At 39.3% G+C, this 27,788-nt stretch overlaps 1 protein-coding gene across 1 annotated transcript in view; it reads right to left on the reverse strand.

The window, feature by feature from the left end:
• Positions 1-1,070: 1,070 nt before the first annotated feature.
• ephb1 (EPH receptor B1) overlaps positions 1,071-27,788 on the reverse strand; it is a gene marked incomplete at its 5' end in the record, with an annotated part of 246,297 nt that continues 219,579 nt past the window's right edge. Inside the window, 7 exons of the mRNA XM_081375455.1 lie at positions 1,071-1,720; positions 3,900-4,055; positions 4,786-4,979; positions 7,950-8,099; positions 15,035-15,250; positions 16,446-16,693; positions 19,946-20,131. Of these exons, the coding sequence (XP_081231581.1) occupies positions 1,606-1,720; positions 3,900-4,055; positions 4,786-4,979; positions 7,950-8,099; positions 15,035-15,250; positions 16,446-16,693; positions 19,946-20,131 (1,265 nt within the window). The 3' untranslated portion in view covers positions 1,071-1,605. The remainder of the gene's footprint in view (positions 1,721-3,899; positions 4,056-4,785; positions 4,980-7,949; positions 8,100-15,034; positions 15,251-16,445; positions 16,694-19,945; positions 20,132-27,788) is intronic.

The following is a 27,788-nucleotide window of genomic DNA, read 5'->3' on the forward strand; positions in this document are numbered from 1 at the left end:
ACTTGAAATGGTAAAATGATTTAGAATTTTTAGAAATGAACATTAACCTAGATTAATAAATGCTTTAAAAAAAGTCCTGTTGGTTGTTCATACGTACCTAAAGCATTAACTAATGTTAACTTGGTATAGTTTTACCTATAATAATAATTATTTTATATAATTAATTATTAAAAATTATTATTATTATAAATTAATCGGCTGATGCTATTTCTCAATGGCAACCAAAAGAACAGCCCAAAGCTGACAACAGTGTGTATGTGTGTGTGTGTGTGTGTGTTACCCAGTGCTTCATTGACTGCTTAAGTAGAATGTGCTCAATGGGGTGGCGTTAGGCATCTGTTCATAAAGGGTCACACAGATGTTCAATCCAGACACACACACAACTAAATGGAGAGCTGGTGACACGAAAGAACATGTACCGCATTTAGCAATGTCATCTGGAAACATCTGGAGCCGAGAGAGTGATTCGGCATGATAAAAGTGGTGAAGGACAGCGGTTGTGCGAGTCTCTTCGTTTCCTGCCTGCAACCTTTTCATTTGCTTATCATGTAAACACTTGCTTGGAAACAGATTAGCGGTTTTAAAGACCCTGTAAGACCAACATTAGTACAGCTTATTAACAGTGAAACTACATTTAAGTGTACCAGCTAGTTTAGGAGGTGACGACACACCTTCCCAACGCTAGTCGACGCATTCAAACACTCTGACACAAAACTAACAAGAACGACTAGAAGAAGTAGAAGAAGAAGAGGTGGAAGAAAGAAAAGCTGTACACGTAAGTGCTCATCAGCGTGGAAACACCTACAATAAACACTGTTTAGTGGCCTGAATGCGTAGCTTTTTTCACCTAAAGTATCTCTTTTTAACGCTAGTTTATACACAACTAACTGATATTTACACAACATCGACAGCGTCAGAGTTCATCCCAGATTGTTCTTGTGAGCGAGTTCGTGTCCTGCAGAATCCGTGGTTCTGTTCCAATGCGCAACATTGCCAAAAAAGCAAGCGGAAGAAGAGTGTATTTACAAGGAGGTCCGTTACACTTCACCTTCAATATGAAGGTTTACTCTGAAGATATACTCGTGTTTATTTAAAGATATACATCATTTACGCTCGTACGGCCAGGGGATGGGACGCAGGCATACAGCATGTCCTTTGGCAACGTCAGCCATACCAAAATCGACAGGTAATGTAAGTGGGAAGCAGTGGCGAAAGAAGGTTTATAGTGGAAAAAAAGAAGAACGATACAACCTTGTAGAAAATGATGCGAGACGTCTCAGAATTGGAATAGCGTCGTGAAGATAACTAAAGCGGAATTACAATGACGAAAAGAGGACAAAGAGTCTGCTTCTCCAGTTTTCCCTATACTGTAAATGTAGCCCAAAGACACAAACAGTCGACAGGTTAACAGACGTCCTGGGAGTTCCAATGGGTCTGGTACTGTTCTGATCTTGTCTGTTGGATATGGGATAATGGTTCTTCTCCTGAAACACGTTCTCAGATCAGGATGATAGTCTCTATTCTGGCGCGCTCCGATGGGATTGGGCTCGCCCGCTGGTAATTCTTCCGCAAGCTGCCCGGCCCGTCGTCAGGCGCCCCCTGTAGTCATGCCAGCGCAGTGCCCGTCTGGCACTGAGACATCTGCGGGTGCATGGACTGAATGCTGTTGAGGATTTTCTTCTGATGGCCGGCTAGAGTCACACCTATCCTCAACAGGTCCCTGTGAACACAAGAATGCATACCTACAGTTATTTTTTGGGACACACATACCAACGTATGATACTTTAACATCATCTTCCCAAGCTAAAGAGGCAGCGGTTATCGTTGCACAATGGTTGATGCTCAAACTACATTCACACCGCAACTACATGTGGCCCAAATCTAATATTTCGAGGCTGTGCACATGAGCTGATATAGATAGAATGAGATTCTAAAAGTTAACATGAGTTGCAATCAGTGTTGTGTAATGCATTACTAAGTGATTAATTACTGTAATTTAATTGCAGTTACTACTAATGTAATTCCATTGAATACTGTATAGACGACAGAACAATTCCATTTAAAACAATAGTGGATTTAAGTTACATCAAAATGTAACATCAAATGGTAAAATGTATGTTTTTCATATAACCTTCTCCCTTTAAATACTTTGGTCAGTTCAAGAATAAATTATGCAATTTTATATTATTTAAAAGAACAAAAAGAGCACTTTCATGTCAGTCGTTGTATTATTCAGCTGGTCGAGTATAGGATTTAAGAAGTAATTAGTAATAAGTAATGCAATACTTTTTCGAGAGTAATCTAATTACACTGTTGAAGATTATGGATCGGGACGAGCTGCTTAATCAGGGCCAATTAAGCATTTTTTAACTGATCGGTAGTGGCTATACTAAGCCCGATCCTTTATTTTACGTCAGCTGTCATGCAGGTGTCATGCAGTCGGTGGCGGGATTAAAAGGAAAAGAAAATGCTCTAATGTTCATTTGTGAATGAGTTTTTTTTCTAACACGTCACTCACGTACGTTTGAGCTTCTGTGTTTAGCTTATTTCTGACATGGAAACTCTCTGAGAGTTTGGCATGGTAATGGGTATGACAATGTTCATATTTGCAGAGGTGGACAGTAACGTAGTACATTTACTTCTGAATTTATTTATTTATTTGTCTCTCACTTCTTTATATTCAGTTTTAAGGCGTTTACATTGATAGCATTTTTTTCCCCTTTAAAATACTCAGTTTGAATGTAGATGTCTCTGCATATATTAATAATAAAAAGGTTGATCACTTTGCTATCACACATCTGCCTGTTGTCACTGTTCTTCATTATCATCCACGCTAACGAACTTGGTTAATTACTATTACTCTGGCAGTGGTACTGAAATACTCTAAAAGCAGTTTGCCAGATTGTGCAAGAAAAGATTCACTCCCTAAGCTACTCTTGACAAGCACCTCTTCATGTTTGTAGAAAAACGGTCAGTACACCAAAAGGCCAAGTAAGATCAAGATGGGTCTGTCACAGCATGCGATTTTAGGTGACCGTTTCATTGCCACCTCTAAATTACAAAGACAAAAGAGTAACTCTGAATAAACGCTCAATTTACTCCGCTATTTTCAGAGAGAAGCTTTTATTCTGAATGAGGACACTGTGTACTATCAATATACGAACCATTGAAACAGCACAGAGAGAGAGAGGAACAGCACAGAGCCCCCACAGGTTTATAGATGTGAGAGCAAACAGCATTAGCACATGAAAGCCGCTTGCATTTAACTTTCTGTTTATGCGTGGGCTCGTACTTATGTTGCTAATTAAGCACAGACCCTCTCTGTGAGCGCCGGCTGCATTAATCAGAGCGTCAGAGACGCTACACCTCACAGTCTGCTTCCCGCCACGAACAAACCACCAGGAGATGTGTTTTAAACATCATCAACAGCATATCCACCTGTTCGCTCGATAGCGAATCAAACAAGTCAACACATGCGCACACACCTCAGCGATACGCACTAATCCTACTGTACGGTTTAGAAATCGATGTTTAACACATTTGTGGAGCTATCTGACCACCCCACATTCTGTGATCAATGTGCTGTCTGGAAATCTGAAACCAGCTTTAATAAGCCTTCACACAGGCAGAACTCACAGAGTATTAGACATCATCTAAAACAAACCAATAATATGACAGAACGGCTGAATAAGATGCATAACTGTGGTACACATAATGCGTTTTCAGAGATGTTAACTGTGATCTATGAAAGCCTGTTTCCAACTCAGAGTGAAAAAAATATCAGGAAAATGTGATAAGAAAAAAATAGCAAATGTGAGATTAAAAGTTGTAATTACGAGAAATAAAGTTGCAGTTAGCTGGTTGACTATTTGTATAAACACATCAAACTTTAAACTCACTCTGAAGTCATCTGGGTTACCAGCTGTAGGGATGTGAAGCCAGAGTTGAGGAAGTTGTCTCTGTACTGAGACATCTTGACAGCGGCCAGCCAGTCCTCTACAGAACTAAAGGTGGTGAAGTCTGGGATGGACCTGTCCAACAACGGCTGGGACGGACTGGTGGAGGAGAATGAGAGAGTGAGATTCAGGAGAGTAGAGGAATCAAATGACCCAACCTTAGGTGTCAGAGTTGCAGTCTTTGTAGGGACCAACACTGTGGGGACCTATCCTGTTTTTCCCAGAATGAAAACAGCTTAATATGTGGAATAATTATGTATGAAATATTAAATATTAATATATTTATTATGTAAAAATGCCAAATGTTCAGAGTTTGTTTCGGGCTAGCCTACAGGATTTACACTATCATTCAAAAGTTTGAGATTGGTAAGACTTTTTAACGTTTTTGAAAGTCTCTTGTATGCTCACCAAGACTGCATTTATTTTTAATGCATTTATTATTAACAGTAAAAACAGTAATAATGTGAAATATTACTTCAATTTAAAATAACTGTTTTCTGTTTTCATATTGTAAAATATAACTGATTCATTTGATGGCAAAATTCCATTTTCAGCATCATTACTGCAGTCTTCAGTGTCACATGATCCTTCCGAAATCATTCTAATATGCTGATTTGGTGATGTTGAAAACAGTTGTGCTAATTCATATTTTTTTGTGGAAACTGTTATAGTTTAAAAGTTCGAAAAGAACAGCATTAGCATGCTTGCTAAATAAAAATGTTAATTTCTTTAAAAAAACCAAAAACAGTTGTGTTACATTTAACATAATTTAAGGTTCCCACATTGGTATAAAGATTAAATACTTTTATGATGAGTTTGTTGGACTCACATAGTGGGTATACTGGCGACTGCTTTAAGGCTGGTGGGGTTACGGATGAGTTTGTCGAGTGTATTGACGATATCTGTGAAGCGTGGCCGAGCGTTCCGATCTTTCTGCCAGCAGTCGAGCATCAGCTGGTGGAGAGCAGTGGGACAGTCCATGGGGGGCGGCAGCCTGTAATCCTGCTCTATGGCGTTGATCACCTTCACACACACACACAGATAATATTGTCATTAATTGCTTTGTTTTCATTTGTGGGGGAAGCATATGCTAGTTTCATAGTGGATTCATAAACATGCAAATTTTAAAAAATGTAAGGATAAAAACTCTAAATAAATGATTTCTATGCAATAAATGATTACTAAGTAAATAATGTCATGACTAACTCGTGACAAAGTGTCACTGAATGAATAATTGAACAAATATTTTGAGTCAAATCTTTTGTATGAACAACAGAGCCGAAACTCTGTTAACATTTTATTAAATTTTTCATGCATCCAAATCGCCATTGTTCGTGTTTTCAGTTGAAAAGCCAAGTATGTCAAGTATAAAGCCCCAAAATGAAACTCTTTGTAAAAAAAAAAAAAAACTCTAAACGAATGAACCCATCAATTGTTTGGTTACCGACATTGTTCAAAATATCTTCTTTTGTGTTCATCAGAAGAAAGAAATTAATACAGGTTTGGAACAACTTGAGGGTGAGTAAATGATGACAGAAGTTTAATTTTTAATGAACTATCCCTTTAAATAATAAGAACTAAATAATACCATATCATAAAAAAAGATCCAAAAGCACACACTATTGTTTTATCTCACATAAATACCCTCATGTTTCTGTTTTGTTGCATAGAGGCCGCAACATGACACACAAACAACAAGTGAACATCATTAATCTTTAACTGTGATCTGTCGTTCTATCCTCCTCAAACACTGGACTCTCTTCCCATATTCCTCTCTCACTGATTCTATCTGACACAAGCAAACATCAAATGAACAAACAAACATGGTCTATCCTCTGCATACCAATTCTGAGCTCTGGTTTGCATAAACATGAATCTAAATATTTGAGGATCAATCAACTCTATGCTCCCTCCACAGCGGCCGCTTTTCACCTAAACATATTCCACATGATGGCAGAGAGATGTGGACTCTGAGCACTGCAGATGTCCTGCTGTTTCATTATGCTGATATGATAGTTTTATGTTAATAAGGGATTGGATTATTGTTAAAAACTCTAGAAGATTGGATAATGAAGTGTGATAGGCAGAAACAACATTATCCACCTCATTCACAACTTTACCCTTGGCGGCTCTTCTGCGTCTGAGAGAATGACATGGGGGCTCTTTTGGTTTGTTTTTGGTGCATGTCATGTGATGTTAAACACTTTGTACAACAGAATTAGACAGCTTTATAGTCCTTCATAAGACGGTTTTCGTGAATATTCAACAATATGATTTTCAATGGATACAATCTTTGGGAAAAGAAAGTACATGCAAGTATGTACAGAAAGTACATAGAGAGTAATTATTTTCTTCAATTTATTTTCTTTGATCTGAATGTTCTGAATCTTTGAATGCTCAATTATTTTTTTATAGTTGTGAGTTCAGCAATTACGGTCGCAAGTTCCTCAGGGTTCGTTTTGCATCTCTGATGTGTTAACTGGATGCTAAATGGTTTGGGGAATTTATGTTTGCATTGGCAGGGTTTTCTGAAAATGCCAAGAGAGCCTGCGCTGTATTCACAATACAAACAGAAGAAAAGAAAAAAACTTTTGTCTGCACTGAAACGCACATGCTGGAGGATTTGAATGCAGAAAGACTTTGAGGTAAAAGGACTCAAAGCAGTGAACATCAGAGCCAATGAGATTGACATTTACATTTAAATTTAGTCATTTAGCAGATGCTTTTATCCAAAGCGACTTACAAATTAGGACTAAATTAAGCGAGTCATTGTGAAGAGGCAAAAACAATGCAAGAAGTGCTCAAAATACAAAGTTCAGGCATTGCTCAGAGTAGCATAAGCCAGACAAGGGAGGATTAAAGGAAAAGGAAAGGTTTTTTTTTTTTTTTATGAGGTTAAGTGCTCACGGAAGAGATGGGTTTTCAGTTGTCTTTTGAATGTTGTCAGGGATTCTGCATTCCGGATGAGGGTGGGGAGATCATTCCACCAGCATGGAACCGTGAATGAGAATGTTCTGGAGAGTGATTTTTTGGCTCTCTGTGATGAAACCACGAGCCGTCGCTCATTGACTGATCGTAGACTTCTGGTAGGGATGTAGACTCGTAGGAGCGAGTGAAAGTAGGAGGGAGCTGAGCCTGTGATAGATCTGTAAGCAAGCGTCAATGCCTTGAACTTGATGCGAGCAGCGAGTGGTAGCCAGTGCAGAGAGATGAACAGAGGAGTGACGTGGGCCCTTTTGGCTAGTTGAAGACGAGACGAGCTGCAGCGTTCTGAATCATTTGTAGAGGTTTAGTTGCACATGATGGAAGTCCAGAAGCCAGAAGAGCATTGCAGTATGATTTTTGAAAGGCAATGAGACTTAGGGAGGTCTCAGTGTTTGTTTCAGGGGTCTGAGAGCGATTTGCAATACACTTTATATACATCAAGAATGCATAGTGAGGACCAACAGCCTCACTTTTCTCTTACATATTGCAAAAATCACTGGCCATCACAGGTTACCATAAAAGGTTATGATGAAACACAACGAGTTTAGTATTATATTATATTATATTATATTATATTATATTATATTATATTATTCATCATGATTACATTATTCATCATGATTATATTAGTCATTATGATTAAAATATTCATCAATATTATTATTTTATACTATTAATAAATTATAATAATACTAACAACAACCACAACAACAACACTACTCATACTACCACTATTAATAATTACCATTATTGTTATTATTATTATTAAATCAATATGAAAATATAACATAATAATGTAATATAAAGTGGACTAAGTATATAATATAATATAATATAATATAATATAATATAATATAATATAATATAATATAATATAATATAATATAATATAATATAATATAATATAATATAATATAATATAGGGTTGCCCCCAAGATTCAGGGCAAGTGTGTCTCAAAGCCAGTTATAGAGAGCTAATTCTCTGTTCTTTGTAAAATGTAAACTTACATCTTGGTTGCTCATGTCCCAGTAGGGCCTCTCGCCAAAAGACATCACCTCCCACATGACGATCCCGTAACTCCAGACGTCACTAGCAGAAGTGAACTTCCTATATGCGATCGCTTCAGGCGAGGTCCATCTCACAGGGATCTTTCCACCCTGAGGAAAAAAACAAAAACATGAGATTTAAATGGGGAGCTGTCATGTGGATTGATTTTGTAGAATTTTGCAGGAATCCATGTTACTCTACATAACATTTATGTACACAACCATCCAATAAAAAAAATATATCACGTTCACATGGACAGCTGGGAAGTATGTTGTTTGAACATAACAAATAAGCAACGGGATCATATCGACTCACTGAGTTCTATATCCACTGCAGCTATAAATAATTGCAAACAATGGGCTGCATTTGCATTTTTTAAAATTCAACACGACTGAATTCAATTATTTTTGCTTTACAAAACACCATACAAAACATTTTCTTCTCTTTCAGTACACACACACAATAGTGCATGTGTGTGTTTGTGAGGAGGGCCTAGTCTCATCCATGGAGGGTGTCTGTCTGTAATTGGTCTACCTGAGGCTATATTTGTGTGTCTCACTGATTAAAATTGACAGTGGTTTGTTTCACCTTTGTGTCTGTTTCACCTGAAAGATTTACCTCACACACCCACCCGCACAAACAATGACAAAACACACACACACACACACACACACACACACACACACACACACACACACACACACACACACACACACACACACACACACACACACACACACACACACACACACACACACACACACACACACACACACACACACACACACACACACACACACACACACACACACACACACACACACACACACACAGTGGTTTGAGAAACCACATGCTTAAATTATATTCCAGTGTCACTTAAAAAGTGACAATAATTAAACTAATATTTTTATATTTTATAAATAAAATACCAGTGTTTACCAGCGCAAAACATGCTGCCAAGACACAATGTGGGTCATTGCTAGGGCGTTGCTATGCAGTTCATTTGTCCTAAATGGTTTTTAGCAAGTTGCAGTGTGGTTGCTTATATTGGTTGCACTCCGGTCTTTAGAAACGACTGGGGTCTCTACTTTAATATAAGTTAATATAAGGGAATTTTCCAGCACCTTAGCCCACCAAATTGACAGTTTTTAAATGACAATTTAATGTAGTTTCAAAAAAAAACAAAAAAAAAAAACAGGAAATATTGCAGTGACTTGCAGAAGAGGAAAAATAAATTCAAATGTCGTGCATGATGTCTCTGCTTGTGGGGGGGGATTTCTCATTTTAAATGCAACTCTTGCTCAGTGTTCTCGTGGATGGAAAACAAAACACATAAATATATGAAAGTACAACAACCCAACATAAGATTACATAATCTTGACATGTGGATGATCAAATGAAAAAAATATATGAATGATTGGAGGGATTGGATGACCATTTGTGCTTGAACTTTCTCCTGACCTTTGTGTTTAGTGACCCGAAAGACTCAATTTCATCTTCATCGATTTCAATAAAAGATGGAATGAACCTACATACAACAGCCTTAAGGTCACCTTCCCTGACCGTTTTCTGTCTCGAGAGGTGTCACCATACAGATGAAGCACATAAACACTGAACATTGAATCCATGTAGTGTGAACAAAACAGAACTTATCCATTAATTGTAAATCCAAAAGCGGCACTGTTTTTCACCAATGACAGTGTTTGAAAATAAATAGGTGAATCACTGAAAAATGAAAAGTCAGAGCAAATATAATAATGTGGTATATCTTTTATACAACATTTATAGTTATAGTTTTGGAAATGAGCTCTTCGGATAGTTCTGTTTCGGATATGAGCTGCAGTCTGACAGAACAATGAAGATCTGTCCCTCAGAGCAGCACATGCACACAGCAAACAACACTTGAACAACTGCAGAAGAAAGACGCACCACTTGTGTTTAATGTCCCAAACACAAACAATCTGCATTGGAAATGCGCCTGCATGAGGCAAGATGGCAGCAGCATAAATTTACAGCAGATCTGTGAAATATCTAAAAAGACAGAAGAGAAAAGAGACTGTCTGTCTATCTACTTTACAATACTTACAAGTGAGATTGATGACAAAACATGAAGTAATGCAAAAATATAGAGTGGTGTAACACAAACCAAACACAAAACATATATACAATGATATAAAATTACTCATACTTTGATAAAAGGTCCACCATCCATCCCCATCTCACACAGATGTCAACAAACCAATGCTTCAAAATTGATGAATACTAGATCACCTTGTCTAACTGCTTTTAAATTATAACCCGTGGCCATTCGCTTTCTCTGTGGGCCTCACAGATCTAATTTGCTTATATCTCCTTCACTTACATTAATTTCAAATTCCAGTCCAAATTGTGCTGCAATAACATCAGCAGGCAAATCAGACGTCAGGGGAGCTGGTTCAGATAGCAGTAGGCTAACCGTGCGTATCTAACCTTTCGCCCCCTCTTCCCGGTCCCGTACCACCCCGCCACCGCCCAGACACCCAACGGGGACAGTACAAATTAAACCACGCTCACCTAATCCTTTATCATCCGTTCCTTTCAATTTCCCATTCAGGATTTTTAATATTAGATTATGACCTTGTCTTTCATAACCAGGTTAAGTTTTTTTTCCCTTTCACTCTTTCTTTTTCTCTTAAGAGTTCTTTGTGCTTAAATGAAACAGCACTTGTACGCCACTGTGAACTGTTTTCACTGGGATCAAGTCTCTCACATGGCACCGTGCCCATGCTGCAGGTCAAAGGGCAGATTTCATGTTTAAATAATGACAGCCGAGGACAGCTGTGTGGTAAAATGGTGTTGATATCCTCCATAACTTGATAACCAATCTGCTCACAGTCAACATTTTACAAGAGAGGCAAGAGTCAAGGCTGCATAAACCCATGCAGGAAATTGAGACTAAATTGATAGTTCATATTGACTAAAATAAATCACAAAAAATGCTGCAGTACAAATTACACACTAAAAGGGCAAACAACAGTTTTACAACTGCTTGTACTTATGTATTTTTGGGGTTGAAGTGTAACTTGGCCCTACTGTGGACATAGGGAATACCTGGAATTGAGTGTCTTGTTGAGGAGAGGTGTACAATTACTGTTATTAGCAATAAAATTAATGAAAATCCCCAAACCATGCATTGAAGAAAACACACAAGGCATAATTAGGGACCAGAATATCATAGGGCTCCAAGAATCCACTCAGAACACCTTCACAACCACCCAACAACATCCTGGGAACAATCTAACAACCAGCTAGCAACATTGTAGCAACCACCCAGAACATCCAAGAAACCACCCACAACACCAGGTCCAAGCAACCACCCGTAAAACCCTAACAACCACCCAGTGACATTCTGGCAACCAACCACAAACCACAACCACCCAGTGTTCTCCTGGCAACCGACCAGAACCTCTCTTGCAACCACAACCCCCAGCATCATATAGCAACTGGATGGTTGCCAGAATGGGTTTCATGGGTGGCTGCTTGGATGATGCTAGCTGGTGTTGTGGGTGGTTGCTGCAATGTTGCTAGTTGGTTGTTAGAACAGCATACTACAGTAGTAACAACCACCCAGCAACATCCTGGCCAACAACCAAAACCCCCCTTGGAACAATAACCCCCAACATCATATCCTACCAACCACCCAGGACACCCTGAAAGCCACCCAGCAACCACCTAGAGCAAACTAGTCTCAGACGCGTGTGTCACGTTCTTTAACGGTCCGCCTGAAAACAAAAATGCTGCTATGCCAAACCCCCTCATGGAAGAAGAACAGTGACGTGTTTGCAACTGTGACAATGAGCGCTTTTCAAAATCTAATTAAAGTAAAATAGGCCCAATAGTTTTACACACCGGTCTGTTATTGTAGGGACATCGACGTTACATTTTCACACCCCTAAAACATGACGCAGAACAAAAGGAACTGTGATTATTCCAGAGTCCAGACTTTCTGCCGTCAGTCTGAAGGTCTGGCTATTCGAGACTAAGAACACACTAAAAAAACACCGAGCAACATTCAAGCATCCACTTAGAATAATAAAATATATAACAACACAAAATCTAGTGTTACTTTAAGGTTCTAACAAAAACGTATGCCTTGGCATAAATGAAAGCATAAATCAGCATTCATTCAGAATGAATCTGGCTCTGTGATAGTGACCTTGAGACTTTCCATCTAAATGCTGTTTTACACTATTAGAATTGTTCAAAGCAAGCTGCTGTGAGATCAGGGAAGATTAAGAAGCATAAAATGAGCACACTTGTTGTTCTCAGCTGCACTGCACAGGGGACTGACACACACATTCAGACAGGGAATGTAATAACTGATGGGCTTATATTGGCTTAGGTACCTGTGACACTTCAGACTACATCAAACACACACAGATGCATTTTTGTTCTTACAAAGATATTTTTTAGCAGATGAACAGACTCATGTACTAACTCTGATGGTGGTGAGGTCATTCATTCTCTTTTCAACACAAATACTAGCTCTACTGCTTGAGCTACAGGAGCAACAGTTGCCAACACTGATGCAACACAACCAGACAACTGGTTTTTGATGGTCAGATGGCTTTTTTTTGTGTCATAGGCCAATTTCCACTGCCAGCAAACCAAGTTGGGCAGTTTGAACTAGTTTAAGTGACAGTTCTTGGCCAGAATAAGTTGTAATGTGAACAATTCTTGACACTAACAGGCAAAAGTCTGGCTAAACAAGACTATGCAATTGCACGAGATGCTAAAGGACATCAGACTTTAACACCTGGAACTGAGAAGACAAGTGTGGGAACACAACTGAAGACACTGAAGGAATTGGAAATAGTGAATAAACATGAAAGAGAGAATGAGCATGTCACATTCCACAATCTGGCATGCCTCGGAATGGAGAGGAAGAGGAAGAGGGAAACAGAAAGTGACAGAGAGGAGGGTGGCAGGGTGAGGGGGTGTCACACATTCAGATCCCACCTCAGTGTAAATAGTTTTATTTTCCATTTACAGCACACAGCCACTGCACTTGTCATGCTGACAGCAAGAGGGAAGTCTGTGTTCATGCTGAGAAAGTGAGGGACAATTCTTTATTTCTTCACTTTCAATTCCACTCCCTTTTCTATATCATCTCCTTCAAGACCAGGAATCCTCCAGTTTTGGACGAGGAACTCACTGGCTAGTTTGTGTGTTTTAGAACAAGATTGTGCTATCTTCAAGTTAGACACAGTACATAAATCAGCTGAAAACAAATTTAAAAAGCAAAATGTCCATGTGACAGGAAGACAGATGGGCAGACATACTTACAAATGTCTCATCCTAAGAGTCCGGTACAGTACTGTACTGTGTGTCCAGACTGAATGACTGAATGTGACTGAGCTGTTTAGGTATTACATTTTTCAATCCAGTTATGGACAGACGAATGGATGGACAGACAGACAGACAGACAGACAGACAGAAATAATGACAGACAGACATATAGACAGATAGATGGGAAGATAGGGAGATAGATGCTTGATGGGAAAGCCTGTGTCCTTTGATAAAACAGTGATATTGGACGCAGAGAGTGATTAATTGGTGAAAGAGTTGACAGAGTGACAGATGAAGCAACATAGTCAAACAACCTGAAAGATCAGCACTGCATGGATGGATGTGTGTGTGTATTTGTGTGTTAATCACATCACAGAAACTTAAACCTTCATGTCTTCTGTGAATCCTTGGATAAATTCTACAGCACCATCAATGGAACAAAACACTGAATTCCCTTTCACGTGACTGGTGTCAACGTTCCCCAATGCAAATAACTCAGTAAAGAGAAAGGTCAAGCTACAACTACTATGTCCGACTCACAGACACACAGGCAGACAGACAAACAAACAGACAGACAGATAGATCAGAAATATGGATAGATGGATAGATTATGTCGTATAATTTTATCGACCTAAACCAGGCTAACAAACAAAGGGCACAAAATGTTGACAAGTGAACAAAAATGCCCCCCAAAAAACCCTGGGGGGTAATTAAATTCTCCCTCTATCAGTAAGGAAGACAGAGATGTCACATCAGTATCGCACCCCAGTTCACACCTTTGCCGCATATCCCTGTCAATCAACAGTCACCACAGGACATCCTGTTTGTGAATGGCGGCTGCCTTTGGGGCTTAATGAGCTTTCACACGTTTCAAGAGAGACAAAACGTTAGCTAAATATTCCCTGTCTGTTGTCTCGTCTCCTTATCATCCGCCTCACATCTCTGATCACCAGCGCCGAGGAACCACCCGAGTGTAAAAGATGAAATTGTTTGCTTACAATGCATGGGACATTTCGATGAGAGGTCTGAAGTGAATTTAAAACACGTTCAATAAAGGATGTGACCTAGGGCTGTTTTTCTGCAGTGCAGAGGAATTATGCATTGAAATGGTTGACCCTGCTAAAAGTGTGACTGTCAATGTACCAGCTCCTCCGAAACTAGCCTAATACAGAAATCATAACAGGGTCTGATAAGACGGAACAAGACAATGAATTATCAGTAAACCCAGATAATTACCAACGTGGTGAATCCACGGTACCAGAAATATCACAGTGCTCTGAATAGAGAGTCTTTAAGGAGGCAGGAGAAAATAGTATTTCATATTAATATTAAAGATCTGCAGCACAGGAGGGCTAATGATGCCTTGGATGCCTATTAATGATACATAATAGAGAAATCTGGAAGTCTAAGCACTCCATTTGGGGAGACAGGCTATTGGAAGTCCAGTCACTTGGCTTTGTTCAATCACATACAGAATTTAAATGCATTTTTTTTTCAGGAAATGGTCATGTGCTGTCAGGGAGACAATGCACTGTTTCATTCTGGAGACATTTTAGGAAATAAAAGACAATAAAGCAGATAAGAATGAGAAAATAAAACCAAAAAATGTAAATGACGTACAGTATACCTGTCTTTTCAATTATTTCAAGCAAAAGTGCCAATCATCGCACCTACTATCTTCAGTTAAAATGAAGTGGTGAGTCTGACAAAGTCTTACCAGTGAGCTGGTGTAGGTGGGGTCAGAGGTGTCTTCCTGCAGATAACGGGATAGGCCGAAGTCCGACACCTTGCACACGAGGTTGCTGTTGACCAGGATGTTGCGGGCAGCCAGGTCTCGGTGGACGTAATTCATTTCCGACAGATACTTCATCCCTGCAGCAATTCCCCTCAACATCCCCACCAGCTGGATCACCGTGAACTGCCCGTCGTTTTGCTACCACACAACACAATCACATGACATTCACCAATATGTCAAAGCTCAATCAAATGAGCTTTCGGTGTTGTACACATTTTTGGTTCTATCTGTTGGTTACTGAAAAATGTTAGCATCTATTTCTGTTTCACTCTAGTTCAAAAAGCTTAACAAGTAGGACATGTTCTAGGATCAACATACTTGTTTCTAGAAGGAAATTTGTATCAACCAATCAGACTTTAGGGTTACAATCAGAGTTGAGCACCATTCAGAACTGAACTGAGTCCCTTTAAAATTTCAGTTCAGTTCCTTGACTGAGTTGGATTTGAATAGGGATAGCAAGCAGGATGTAGAACTCCAATTAAAATTTAAATGTAACAAACTTAATGTAATTTATAGGCAGACAGACAGACAGACAGACAGACAGACAGACAGACAGACAGATAGATAGATAGATAGATAGATAGATAGATAGATAGATAGATAGATAGATAGATAGATAGATAGATAGATAGACAGATAGACAGATAGACAGATAGATATCCACTGTACCCTTGAATAAGGGCTGTTGCAATTAGCATGAAATCAAACAGCTGAAAGTCGTTCTGATACATGGATGTACTTTTAGAAACATGTTCATTAAATAAAATGATAATTTTAATAAAGGCAAACTCTTTTTTTTTATAAAATTATTATAATAAAGTATTTGCACAACCATGAAATAAACAAATTGATTTTATTTTTTTGAGCACCATTTGTGTTTAACACTCTTCATCAATAGCTGTCTAAAATATGTTTACAGCACATAGTGGGGGACATTTCAATTCCTTCGAAACTTCTGTACACAGTCGCCATGTTGCGCAAGTGAAAGCTTTGAACTGAATGCACGATAACAAACAGGGGTGGGGGGGTGTGGATCGATGGTGACGCTACTCGGATGTGGTGGATTTTTAAGCTGACTTCAAAGAGAACCTTTATTGCGGCACCAGATCAAAGCTAGGGAGAACCAATCCATGAGATTGAAAAAAACGGGCTGAACATCGATTAAGCAGTGTACTTCTCCATGCCAGAGGGAAAGAATGAAACAGAAAGAAAAGAGAGAGAGAGAGAGAGAGAGAGAGAGAGAGAGAGAGAGAGAGAGAGAGAGAGAGAGAGAGAGAGAGAGAGAGAGAGAGAGAGAGAGAGAGTGTGTGCTTGTTTTGGATGTTGCATTTACCCTAAGGAAAGAGTCGAGTGCCCCGTTCTCCATGAACTCTGTGACGATCATGACCGGCCGGCTTTTGGTGACCACGCCTTCAAGGCGAATGATGTTGGGGTGATCAAACTGCCCCATGATTGATGCCTCAGACAGGAAGTCGCGTCTCTGCTTCTCAGAATAACCCGCCTTCAGTGTTTTGATGGCAACGTAGATCTCTCGTTTTCCAGGCAGTTTCAGTCGACCTTTATATACTTCCCCAAACTCACCTGGGGCGCAAAGAGAGGAAGAATGAGTGGGAGAGTATTTAGACCATAAAAACAATAAAGTGGTTAAAGATCCAAGCTCATAACTAAAAGACAGTAGATTCAAACTTTCACAATTCAATGGATAGGAATGTGAATGTTTGGAGGAGTAGAAAGATCTATGAATCAATAAATTAGACTGCAAATTGGATTCCCAAAAACAAAAGCTGTCGGAAATATGTCAATGATTGAAAGTCAGAATTTGAGAAGTTATATTGTTTAACTGCATGAAGGAGAATCACTTATGTACTTACTTGAATTTATCCTTAAAACGAACCACCCCTATTGAAAATGAACTTCAGTGATTCAGCAAAAAAGTTTCTGTATTGGTCAATCCAAGTGAATTCGGATGTTACATAACTTCTAAAGCAAATAGCAAACAAAGAAGCCTTAAAAGTCCCAAAGTTTAAATAAAAAATTGAGAGTATTATCGCTGAATTTCAGGATTTAATCAAGCTGAACTTTTCCATGTTAAGTAAACCATTTGTAGGCTAAGTAAACCAATGTGGCAAACAATGTCAACTTTTAAACATGGCTCAACCAATAGAGTTAGGCCTTGTCCTGAATGGCACCCTAAACACTCGAGGTCTTCCTCTGAGTCCGCACCTTTGTGACGTAACACTGCTTTGACTGTCGGAAAGGAGTCAAAAGTGTGCATCAAGGCCGCATTTCGACCACAAAGGGGCACTCATGAGAACCCTTCTGAAACCTAAAATGACTAAATGGGACATCCTACAGTCTCATGGACTTAACGGACATGTGGCAGCCATTGTGAAGTCCACAAGACTGAAAGTCCATATGAAGTGTGCAATTTGGGGCAGTGCCTTAGCTTGGGACTGGACTACTGTTAACTCTAGAGAACTAAAAATATAGTTACCAAATGAACCTCCAAAATTATTCAAACAGTTCATATGTGGTAGCTTAAATGTTAAGGATTTGGGCTGTTAACACAAAAACTGCAGCTCCCAACCATGTGGATGTGACTCATGATTGAGTCACTGGGTTCATTCTGACATTACGCATGTCACTAAACCCCAGGTTGCAAACAATAACTTCACTAGAAGCAACTTTGGAACAAAACCAAGCTCGATTATTTATATGGCGCCAGAAGTGTTATAAAATCAATATAACTCAAGAAAAAATAGTAAGGGATAGGTTAAAGAGAAACTCTATCAACTTTGATTTGAGTTTTAGTGCTAAAAGGTTGAGAGTATTTGTTATGATCTGTGTGAAATCCATATGAGGTGCATCAGTGGATTAACTTGAGCTTTCTGCATCAGAGCAGACTGTGAGTCATAACTTGTCTCCACCATGAGTCGGCAAAGAGACGAGAAGAAGAGCAGAGACCTTCAGGATGCTGTGTTGTGTGTCTTTCTTGTGTTTGTGAGTAAATGCAGACATACTGAGGGTATATAAAAGTTCAGAGAGGTATAAGTGCTTCAAATCTGTCCCAGAAAAGCCCCTGTCTAACACTGTATATACTGTATATATATATATATATATATATATATCATATGGTAACACTTTACAATAAGGTTCATTAGTTAACATTAGTTTACTACATTAGTTTACATTAATTAATAATGAACTGCACTTATAGAGCATTTATTAATCTTTGTTAATGTTAATTTCAACATTTACACAGTGTGTAATGAATACGAGTTTTACGAGAATCAGTCGGGTGAACCAATGATTCAATGGCCCATTCGTAAAGAGAGTCATTTACTTCATTCCTGAATGAATCAGCCGCTTGAAAGAATCAAATGAATAAATAACTCAATGGCTATACAATAGACATTTATCGCCAGCAATTGGCAGTATTGGTTTCTTATTTAGAGAATCATTCCACTAAAAAAATAAATATTTGGGGATAATTCTGTTTATTTACATTTACTCAACCTCATCACATTTTAAACCTGTATGACATTCTTTCTTTTGCAGAACATAATAAAATATATTTTGAAGAATGTTGGTAACCAAACTGTTTTGTTCTGTAAATATATCTAAATACCAATTCAGATGTAGCTTCTGAAAAAAAGAATGAAAAAAAAAGAAAAGAAAACATGGCCGTTGTAGCATAAATGTTTATGTGTAATAAATTATATGTTGAATTAAATCAGATATTTCTTTCTAAAGCTACTTTTTGTAATGTATATTTGATGCTTTCCTCATTTAACACAATAATGACTTTAAGGGCCCTGTCACACACCCGGCGCAATGCGGCGCAATGCAGCGCCAAGCGCGATGCAAGTGTTTTTTCCTAGTTTCAGTCCGACGCAGTTATCATTTTCATGTCCTGCGCCACGTTGTTTAAATAGCAAATGCATTTGTGCCCATTTGTGTGCCCATGGGCATGCTGGTCTGAAAACGAGGTGTGTTCTGGCGCATTGTTGGCACGCTGCTATTTTGAGGCAACAGAAATAGACTGCGCCATTGACCAACTGAAACCTGGTCTAAAGTCAATGGCACAATATATATATATATTTTGTTATTTAAAGAGCGCGTTAGTAATGTGCGCCTATAGGCGGGTCCACAACGCGCAAACACTTTGCTAATTAAACACACAGGGACACACAATGTGGTGAAATCCGGCTTGCCAGTATATGATCTGTTTGCACACTTTTACCTCGCACACGAGCAGTTCCGTTTGCGCTCTGGAGACGGCTTCGGCCTTTCCACTATCAAATTCCTTCATGTAAATAGCGAATCTGCCATGGCACGAGCGCAACTGGCATTTAAAGGGAATGGGAGATGAGACTCTGATTGGTTTAACGCACGTAAATCCAAAAACACATCCATTACTCAATTAACAGAATAGGGACAACCCTTTTAGACCATGCGCCTGGCGCGCCGACCATTTTTCCCCTCGTTACACAAGCAAAAGTGGATTCGGACACACGCCATAAATGAACTTGCGCCTTGCGATTTAGACCATGCGCTTGTTAAAAAAGGGGCCCTAAATGATCTTTTGGGGATCATTTCTCAAACGAATTTAATGTGAAATTAAATTGCGATTAATTAGATGTTTATTTTTTTACTTATTTAATAATAAACGTTTAAAAACTTAAATATTCATGTTTTTTTATATCTGAAAACTGTTATATCAATAGCATTCAAAATGTCTATGCCATTTTAAAGCTTTTTGCTCTAAAAAGTCATAAAGTGATTCATGGATTTACACATGCACACATACTGTAGCAGAAACACACCACACACCTGCCCCAATAACTTCTTCAATCTTGACGGTGGAGACATCTATTTCCTTGGCGAATTCTCTGACAGCTTCATTTGGATCTTCGTAGGTGAAGGGGTCGATGTAGATCTTCATCCCCGGAGAGCCTGGCAGGGTCGGGCAGCCCATGGGAGTGTGGCAGTTAGAAAGATCTGGCCTCAAAGTGAGTTCTAGAACACAATAGAATCACACAGCTCAATGAAATGCTCTGAAGTTTCTTTCGCATAGTGTTATTAAAAGTCTTCATTTCAGTGCAGTTGTAAAAACATTATAGTAAATCTATTTTATGATGATAATGAAAGGAGGTCAAGTCTGAGCACATTATTATAAACCATGTCTGTTTTAATGCATTTATCGAATCAGTAAATAAACAAATTCAATGTGAGTGGTTAAACAAGAGGCAATCTAAAACTGAGTGGATTTATCTGAAATATGAAAATAATTACTGCACCCATCATCTGGTGCTGATGACAACAATAGTTTCTCATAAAAAACACTGAAATAAATAGGGTTATGAATTGATTTCAATAAAAATACTGGCACCAAATGATTTTCATAACATTCAGTTTTGTTAACCATTCAGTTCTTGAACATCTGCATTCTAGAGTACCAGCGATGAAGCATTAAAAGAAGTTCACACAAATCATTAGGACTCTTTTTTATTAATACACATATGGTGCTTTAGCATCCCCTTTGAAGCTTAAAAGTTTCATTGTAACTGTAAGGAAAACATCATTCAAAGGTGTCTCATTATTTTTTAAGGAAGAAAGACATGTGCAGGTTAGGTGAAGTGGAGAGTCAAAAATGTGTGTGTGTGTGTGTGTGTGAGCCCTGTGATGGACTGACCATCTGTCCAGGGTGCTTTCCCCTTCCACTGGCCTAAAAGAAACTGGGATAGGCTCCAGCACTATGACCCTAGAAGGTCATATAAGGAATAGATATATTGATGCGTTTATTTCTTCCATTTTTTTCCCTTTAAAAACATTATGGAATCATAGCTGCTGACTATGACATCATTAAACAGCAGTGGAACACAAGATGGTTGCAGTGAATCACTCTCTCCTCTCTCTCTCTCTCTCTCTCTCTCTCTCTCTCTGCTTCTCCAATAGAGCCGAATCAAATTCTCTTCTGCCTTTATCCAACACAGGACCTCATAAACAGATAACGCAGACATGCTATCAAACCGCTCTCCATGGCAGAAGATGAAACTTCATGTGTAAACATCGAGGATGCAGAAAGTAATCTCAGAGAATCAGAGAGAACCAGCAACCCACACAAATAAAACAAACATTAAACGAGCTCTAAAAGGAGGTGTTCATATCCGCTGTCCAATAAGAAAAAGACCCAAAAGCAGGTGTGCAAGCTGATGCAATCACACTGAAAGACACAGGCTAACGTCTGCTTCAGAAGAGATGAGTGCTGACTCGGACGCTGGAGGGCGGAGAGACCAGGGAATGTCACCTAGCGTAACAGGAAGGCCAAGAGACATTAAAGTCTTCCGGCACGATAATAACCCATCCTGCACACACTCGACTGACAGCCCAGTCCAGACAACACTGTGAAATGTATCAAGATTCACCCTATTTGCTTAAAAAATAATGAAGAATTGTATTGTATATATAAATACACAAACATGCATGTAAATATTTGCATGTATATACTGTGTATATATTTACATATAATTTATATTATATATACAGTATCTCACAAAAGTGAGTACACCTCTCACATTCAAGCAAACATTTTAGTATATCTTCTCAGGGGACAATACTATAAGGACTTAAACTTGGATATAATGTAGAGTACTCAATGTGCTGCTTGTATAGCACAGTATATATTTACTGTCCTCTGAAAGTAACTCGACATACAGCCATTATTGTCAAAATAGCTGGCAACAAAAGTGAGTACACCCTAAGTGAACATGTCAAAACTGTGTCCAAAGTGTCAATATTTTGTGTGAGCACCATTGTTATCTAGCACTGCCTTAATCCTCCTGGGCATGGAGTTCAGCAGAACTGCACAGGTTGTTGCTGGGATCCTCTTCCACTCACATGACATCACGGAGCTGATGGATGTTAAACACATGGTGCTTCTCCACCTTCCACTTGAGGACGCCCCACAGGCGCTCAATAGGGTTCAGGTCTGGAGAAATACTTGGCCACTCCATCACCTTCAGCTTCCTCAGCAAGGCAGTTGTCATCTTGGCGTTGTGTGTTTGGGGTCGTTATCATGCCGTTCGGCCCAGTTTCTGAAGGGAGGGCATCATGTTCTGCTTCAGAATGTCACAGTACATGTTGGAATCCATGTTTCCCTCAATGAAGCGCAGCTCCCCAGTACCAGCAGCACTCATGCAGCTCCAGACCATGATGCTACCACCACCATGCTTGATTGTAGGCACAATTTCCTTGGTACTCCTCACCGGGGCGTTGCCACACATGCTGGACACCATCCGAGCCAAACAAGTTTATCTTAGTTTCATCAGACCACAGGACATGGTTCCAGTAATTCGTGCTCTTGGAAAGGTTGCTTTCAGCAAACTGTTTGCGGGCTTTCTCGTGAGCCAGCTTCAGAAGAGGCTTCCTTCTGGGACGACGGCCATGCAAACTGACTGCGGCGTATGGTCTGAGCACTGACAAGCTGACCTTCCACTTCTGCAACCTCTAAAGCAATGCTAGCAGGAATCATGCATCTGTTTTTTGAAGCCAGCTTCTGCACCTGACACACAGTACGAGGACTCAACTTCTTTGATTGACCCTTGCGAGGCCTGTTACGGGTGGAACCCGTCTTGGAAAACCTCTGTATGACCCTGGCCAGAACTGTAACTCAGTTTCAGGGTGTTACTGATTTTCTTATAGCCTAGGCCATCTTTGTGGAGAGCAACAATTCTAACAGAGGCGGACAGAGTACACAGCTTCATTACTTGAGTAAAAGTACAGATACCCCTTGCTAAATTTTACTCAAGTACAAGTAAAAGTACTACAGTCAGATGTCTACTTAAAGGAATACTCCACCGTCTTTTCATATTAAACTATGTTATTCCCTTAACTAAGACGAGTTGATACATACCTCTCTCGTCACAGTGCGTGCACTCAATCGCTCTGGCGCGCGGAGATATTACTCCGCCAAGTCGAAGTGCTCATAAGCACTTGCTATGGTATTCCGCCATACAATATAGTTATCCATTTTACACGCTTAGAAAAGCGCAACGTTTTGTTTGTGTCACCGTCCTAGGTCGAGTTACACTACGCGAGTAACTGTGTTTAAATAGGGAAACCGTGGAGGTGTTTGGTAGCTTCTCTGCTTGGCCCGTATTGAATGAACTGAGTGAACAAAGTTTCGCCGCGCGCCAGAGCGATTGAGTGCACGCACTGAGACGAGAGAGGTATGTATCAACTCGTCTTAGTTAAGGGAATAACATAGTTTAATATGAAAAGACGGTGGAGTATTCCTTTAAGTAAAAGTACTGAAGTACTTGTTTTTAAAAGTACTTGAGTATCAAGAGTACAAGTTCTAAATATTGCATTACTACTGCCAGTGCTTACATTAGTAAACACAGCAAACACTTGAAGCGAAAACTATCATTAACTTGTTCAGAAAATTGAAATAGTCTGGCGAGGTAGGGCCACGGGTTGGCACATTCCCGGGATGGACCTGCTGCGTCTTCATCCATTGTTTCGTCCATGGTTTCGTCTCTTATCTAAATCTGACCATGGAGTTGACTTTGGCGGAAAGCTGAAGGTGATTGCTGATAGGCTGTCCCAATCAGTGGCGCCTGCACAATCCAATCACGTTTGAGAGGGAAACAACAAATTGAGGGTTTCCGAGATTTTTCTTTTTTCCTTTTTTTAGAAGAAGTAACGGGTTATGGGTAGAAATTTAGCGGAGTAAAGAGTACAATATTTGCCTCTCAAAAGTACTTGAGTAAAGTCATGAGTACTCCCCAAAAATGATACTCGAGTAAAGTACAGATCCCTCAAAATTGTACTTAAAGTCCAACTGAAATCAAAATTGACCCTATTTACTTTGTTAGCGCATATTACTAGTCTTGTGCCAAGGTGTTTAAAAAAAAAAACAAAGTCTGAAAATTTACTTCCGGTCTGGAATTCTCTGATGACGTAGGTTTAAGGACTTGGGTTGGGAAACGCTTAACCACTCCCCTCAAACCGTTAGTCTGTTATGAGCAGAGATGGAGAGGAGGAGCGCTAGAGTAAAACCCTGCCCTCTGTTCAATATTCCTTTTCACTGGGAAATACGTCACAGCACTGGAGAAAAGTCGTTTGCAACTTCCGGTTCACGCGGACTTTAAGTACTATACTCAAGTAAATGTACTCCGTTACTGTTCGGCTCTGAATTCTAATTCTCAAATTCTCAGAGAGTTCTTTGCCATGAGGTGCCATATTGAAAATCCAGTGGTCAGTATGAGAGAATTGTACTCAGAGCACAAATTGTAACTGCTCTAATACAAGATACACACATTTGTATGGTCCTGTCAAGCAGACAAAAACATGAATATGATGAATAGGACATGTGGCTATTCATGGTTAAACGACGTACAGCTATTATCACTTCGGGTGTACTCACTTTTGTTGCCACTTGCCAGCTTTTTTGACAATAGTGGGTGTATGTCGAGTTATTTTCAGAGAACAGTAAATATATACTGCTATACAAGTAGCACATTGATTACTCTAAAATATATCCAAGTTTCATTTCTAGTATTGTCCCTTGAGAAGATATACTAAAATGTTTGCTGAAATGTGAAGGGTGTACTCACTTTTGTGAGATACTGTAAATATAAATATTTTATATATAAATATCTTAAATATATACATGCATGTGTGTGTATTTATATATACAAAATAATTATACACAGTACACACACATATATTAATTAAACACAACTTTTTATTTTGGATGTGAATAATAGCCCTACTTTCCAGTACAAACAAATAATTTATGCTGAGAAATAGAAACATTTATGCAGCAAACAGAAAAAAGGTATGCTGTGAATAAAGGCTCATCCTGAGATCTTTTGACTTTTGACATCAGACGAAGGTAACACTTTAGTTTAGGGTCCAATTCTCACGATTAACTAGTTGCTTATTAGCAAGCATATCACTAGGATATTGGCTGTTTATTAGTGCTTATAAAGCACATAGTAATGCCTTATTCAGCATAACCATATTCTACATCCCTTAATCCTACCCAATACCTAAACTTAACAACTACCTTACTAACTATTAATAAGCAGTTACTGGGAGTTAATTGAGGAAAAAGTCATACATAATAGTTAGTTAATAGTTAGAATTTGACCCTAATCTAAAATGTGACCAACATTAATACATCTAATCAAATTTTGAACATCAACCATGGCTATTCAGTGATCAGAAACCAGAGGATGAAGCAGAATATATGCTCTTATTCCATAACATCACTAGCCTGGGTTTCCCCATGCTGCCTTGCGCGCAGCGCGATTTTATTCCCGCTGCTAGGCAGCCTGGATTCCATGGACCAGATTTTCACCTCAGCGAGGGGACCAATCACAGAACGGGGATGGAGCAGCAAGACGATGACGACGTCTATGCGACACACCGAAGCAGTCTGTTTATATCTATGGATCCAACATGGCAGCAGATGCGAAGTTACCTTTCGATGCAGCCTTAGATAGTGTTCTAAGTAGTTTAGAACGCAAGTTTATTTCGTCTTCTTCCTCGTCGAATTTCTGTCACTATACATATGTCATCTGGTATAATTTAAACGATTGGCTATGAGCTACGTACAGGCGCATTTGATAGACATTCGTAGCACCCAATAAACGGCTCTGGGCATTCGTAAACCATGCCTCAAATACAAGAAAATTAACATGTGGTTCCCAAACTACGTCTCAATGAGAAAGAGGTCTGACGTTAGCCAGGCTATAACATCACAAAACTAACAAGTGTCTTTCAAATGTTGTGCTGTTCTTAAGTGTGTGCAGCACCTGCCATTCTGCAGATCCTTCTAAAGGATCCTGCAGTTAGAAACAAAAAGTCAAAGTTTATTTTAACAAGGTCCCTAGTCATTTCAAAGCTTTACTAACATTTTAAGTGGACATCAGGGGGAAAAACTGATGAAAGGAATGTATGATATGAACCCTTTAAGCTGAAAAAATGTCATGAAGGTCTGTTGAATTATTCATTTCAAACACACAACGTGCACAAACCTACAGAGTGCTTTAATTTTAGAAATGCGGCTTTCGTTCATCAATAACTCAAATAGCAAACAGTTTATCTCCCCTCGTCCTCTGGAGTAATGCATCGTAACAGCTCCACTCGTTTCTTATGGCTGAGAAAGGGAAATAAAAATATATATGTTAATATTTCATAGCCACTTGATCCGTGCGTGCCTGGAACGCCAACTGCTCTGCCACTCCACTGAACCCCAGTCCCGCAGGAGAGAGAGAATCAAGAGAGAGAGAGAGAGAGACCAGAATGCATCACTTCTACCTGGACACTAAAAACCCTGTGAGATAGAACAACAGAAACTTCTGGCCAAGCCCCTGAGGACAAACACTTGCACAGCATCCAAAATCAAATACTCCCCTACTGTATAGTATGCGAAAAACAGAATGCCAAAAGAATAGTATGTCCAAATACAAAACATTCAAAAAACAGTAGGTGAAAAGTACCCGGATGACTTACTGCTTCTGTCAAGTTTCTGAAGTGTGCATTTGATGGACACTTTGCTGTCCCATGAGGCCACGGGAGAGGATTTTTTGAATGGAAGTGAAGCAACGCAACTGACGCTGGTAGATCACGTGACAGTAACAACATGGCAGATGTAGAACATCCGAATTCTGATCATGAGTTACTGTAGTCTTTCCCATCTAGTGTTGTTAATCTTGGTTTGTGAATAGGAGCATTTTAATACACTTCATGCACACTGCAAACGCCTGACCCCTGGACTGTGTAATCGCATTGTTTCTGAGCTTTGAGAGAACAGCCGTCTCTGATGCGTCCTGATACATAAAAGGATCTGTCTCAGGTTAAGAAGCTTTGAGAACATCAGCCCATTTGTGCTCTTATGCGGAGCGTCTGACACAGTGTAAGCATTATTTAGATCAGATTAGTTGCATCTCGCTGATCTCTCAGGTGAAAGATGATTTTTCTCTATCTCTCTGGTATTAAAAAGCCATGCGTTATGAAGCATACTCCATTATGACTCTGCCACATTATGGGTGCATCACAATTGCAAGGCTCTATTAAGTTTTAAATCAATATTTTACACAAAACAATATTTCCATTTTATGTCCAGCATTCATTTTTCTTCATTCACAGAAATTTAAGTCTTTCAGATCCTTAGGGTGCTCATTATAGAGAGAGAGAGAGAGAGAGAGAGAGAGAGAGAGAGAGAGAGAGAGAGAGAGAGAGAGAGAGAGAGAGAGAGAGAGAGAGAGAGAGAGAGAAAGAGAGAGAGAAAGAAAGAGAGAGAGGTGGACGTTTCATTTGTAACCAGGTTCCAGCTTAGTGACAACAGCAAAATAAAGTTACAGAAATAGCTGTGACACATTAATGATCTTGAATTAATGACATCTGCAATACATTCATGTTGGTTCTGTTCTGTTTACCCTAAGGGGGGTTATTGCTGCTCTTATCCATGCTAGGCTGCACGGATGCACAGGGAGTTCTTGCCAAACTGTATGCTAACTGTTAGTCATATTTGACGATAGTGGTCCTGACAGAACAATAGAATTGAGTGATAGAGCAACAGAAGTGATAGATAGATAGATAGATAGATAGATAGATAGATAGATAGATAGATAGATAGATAGATAGATAGATAGATAGATAG

This window comes from Scardinius erythrophthalmus (assembly GCF_964197995.2).
Source record: "Scardinius erythrophthalmus genome assembly, chromosome: 9".
Taxonomy (NCBI): Eukaryota; Metazoa; Chordata; class Actinopteri; order Cypriniformes; family Leuciscidae; genus Scardinius; species Scardinius erythrophthalmus.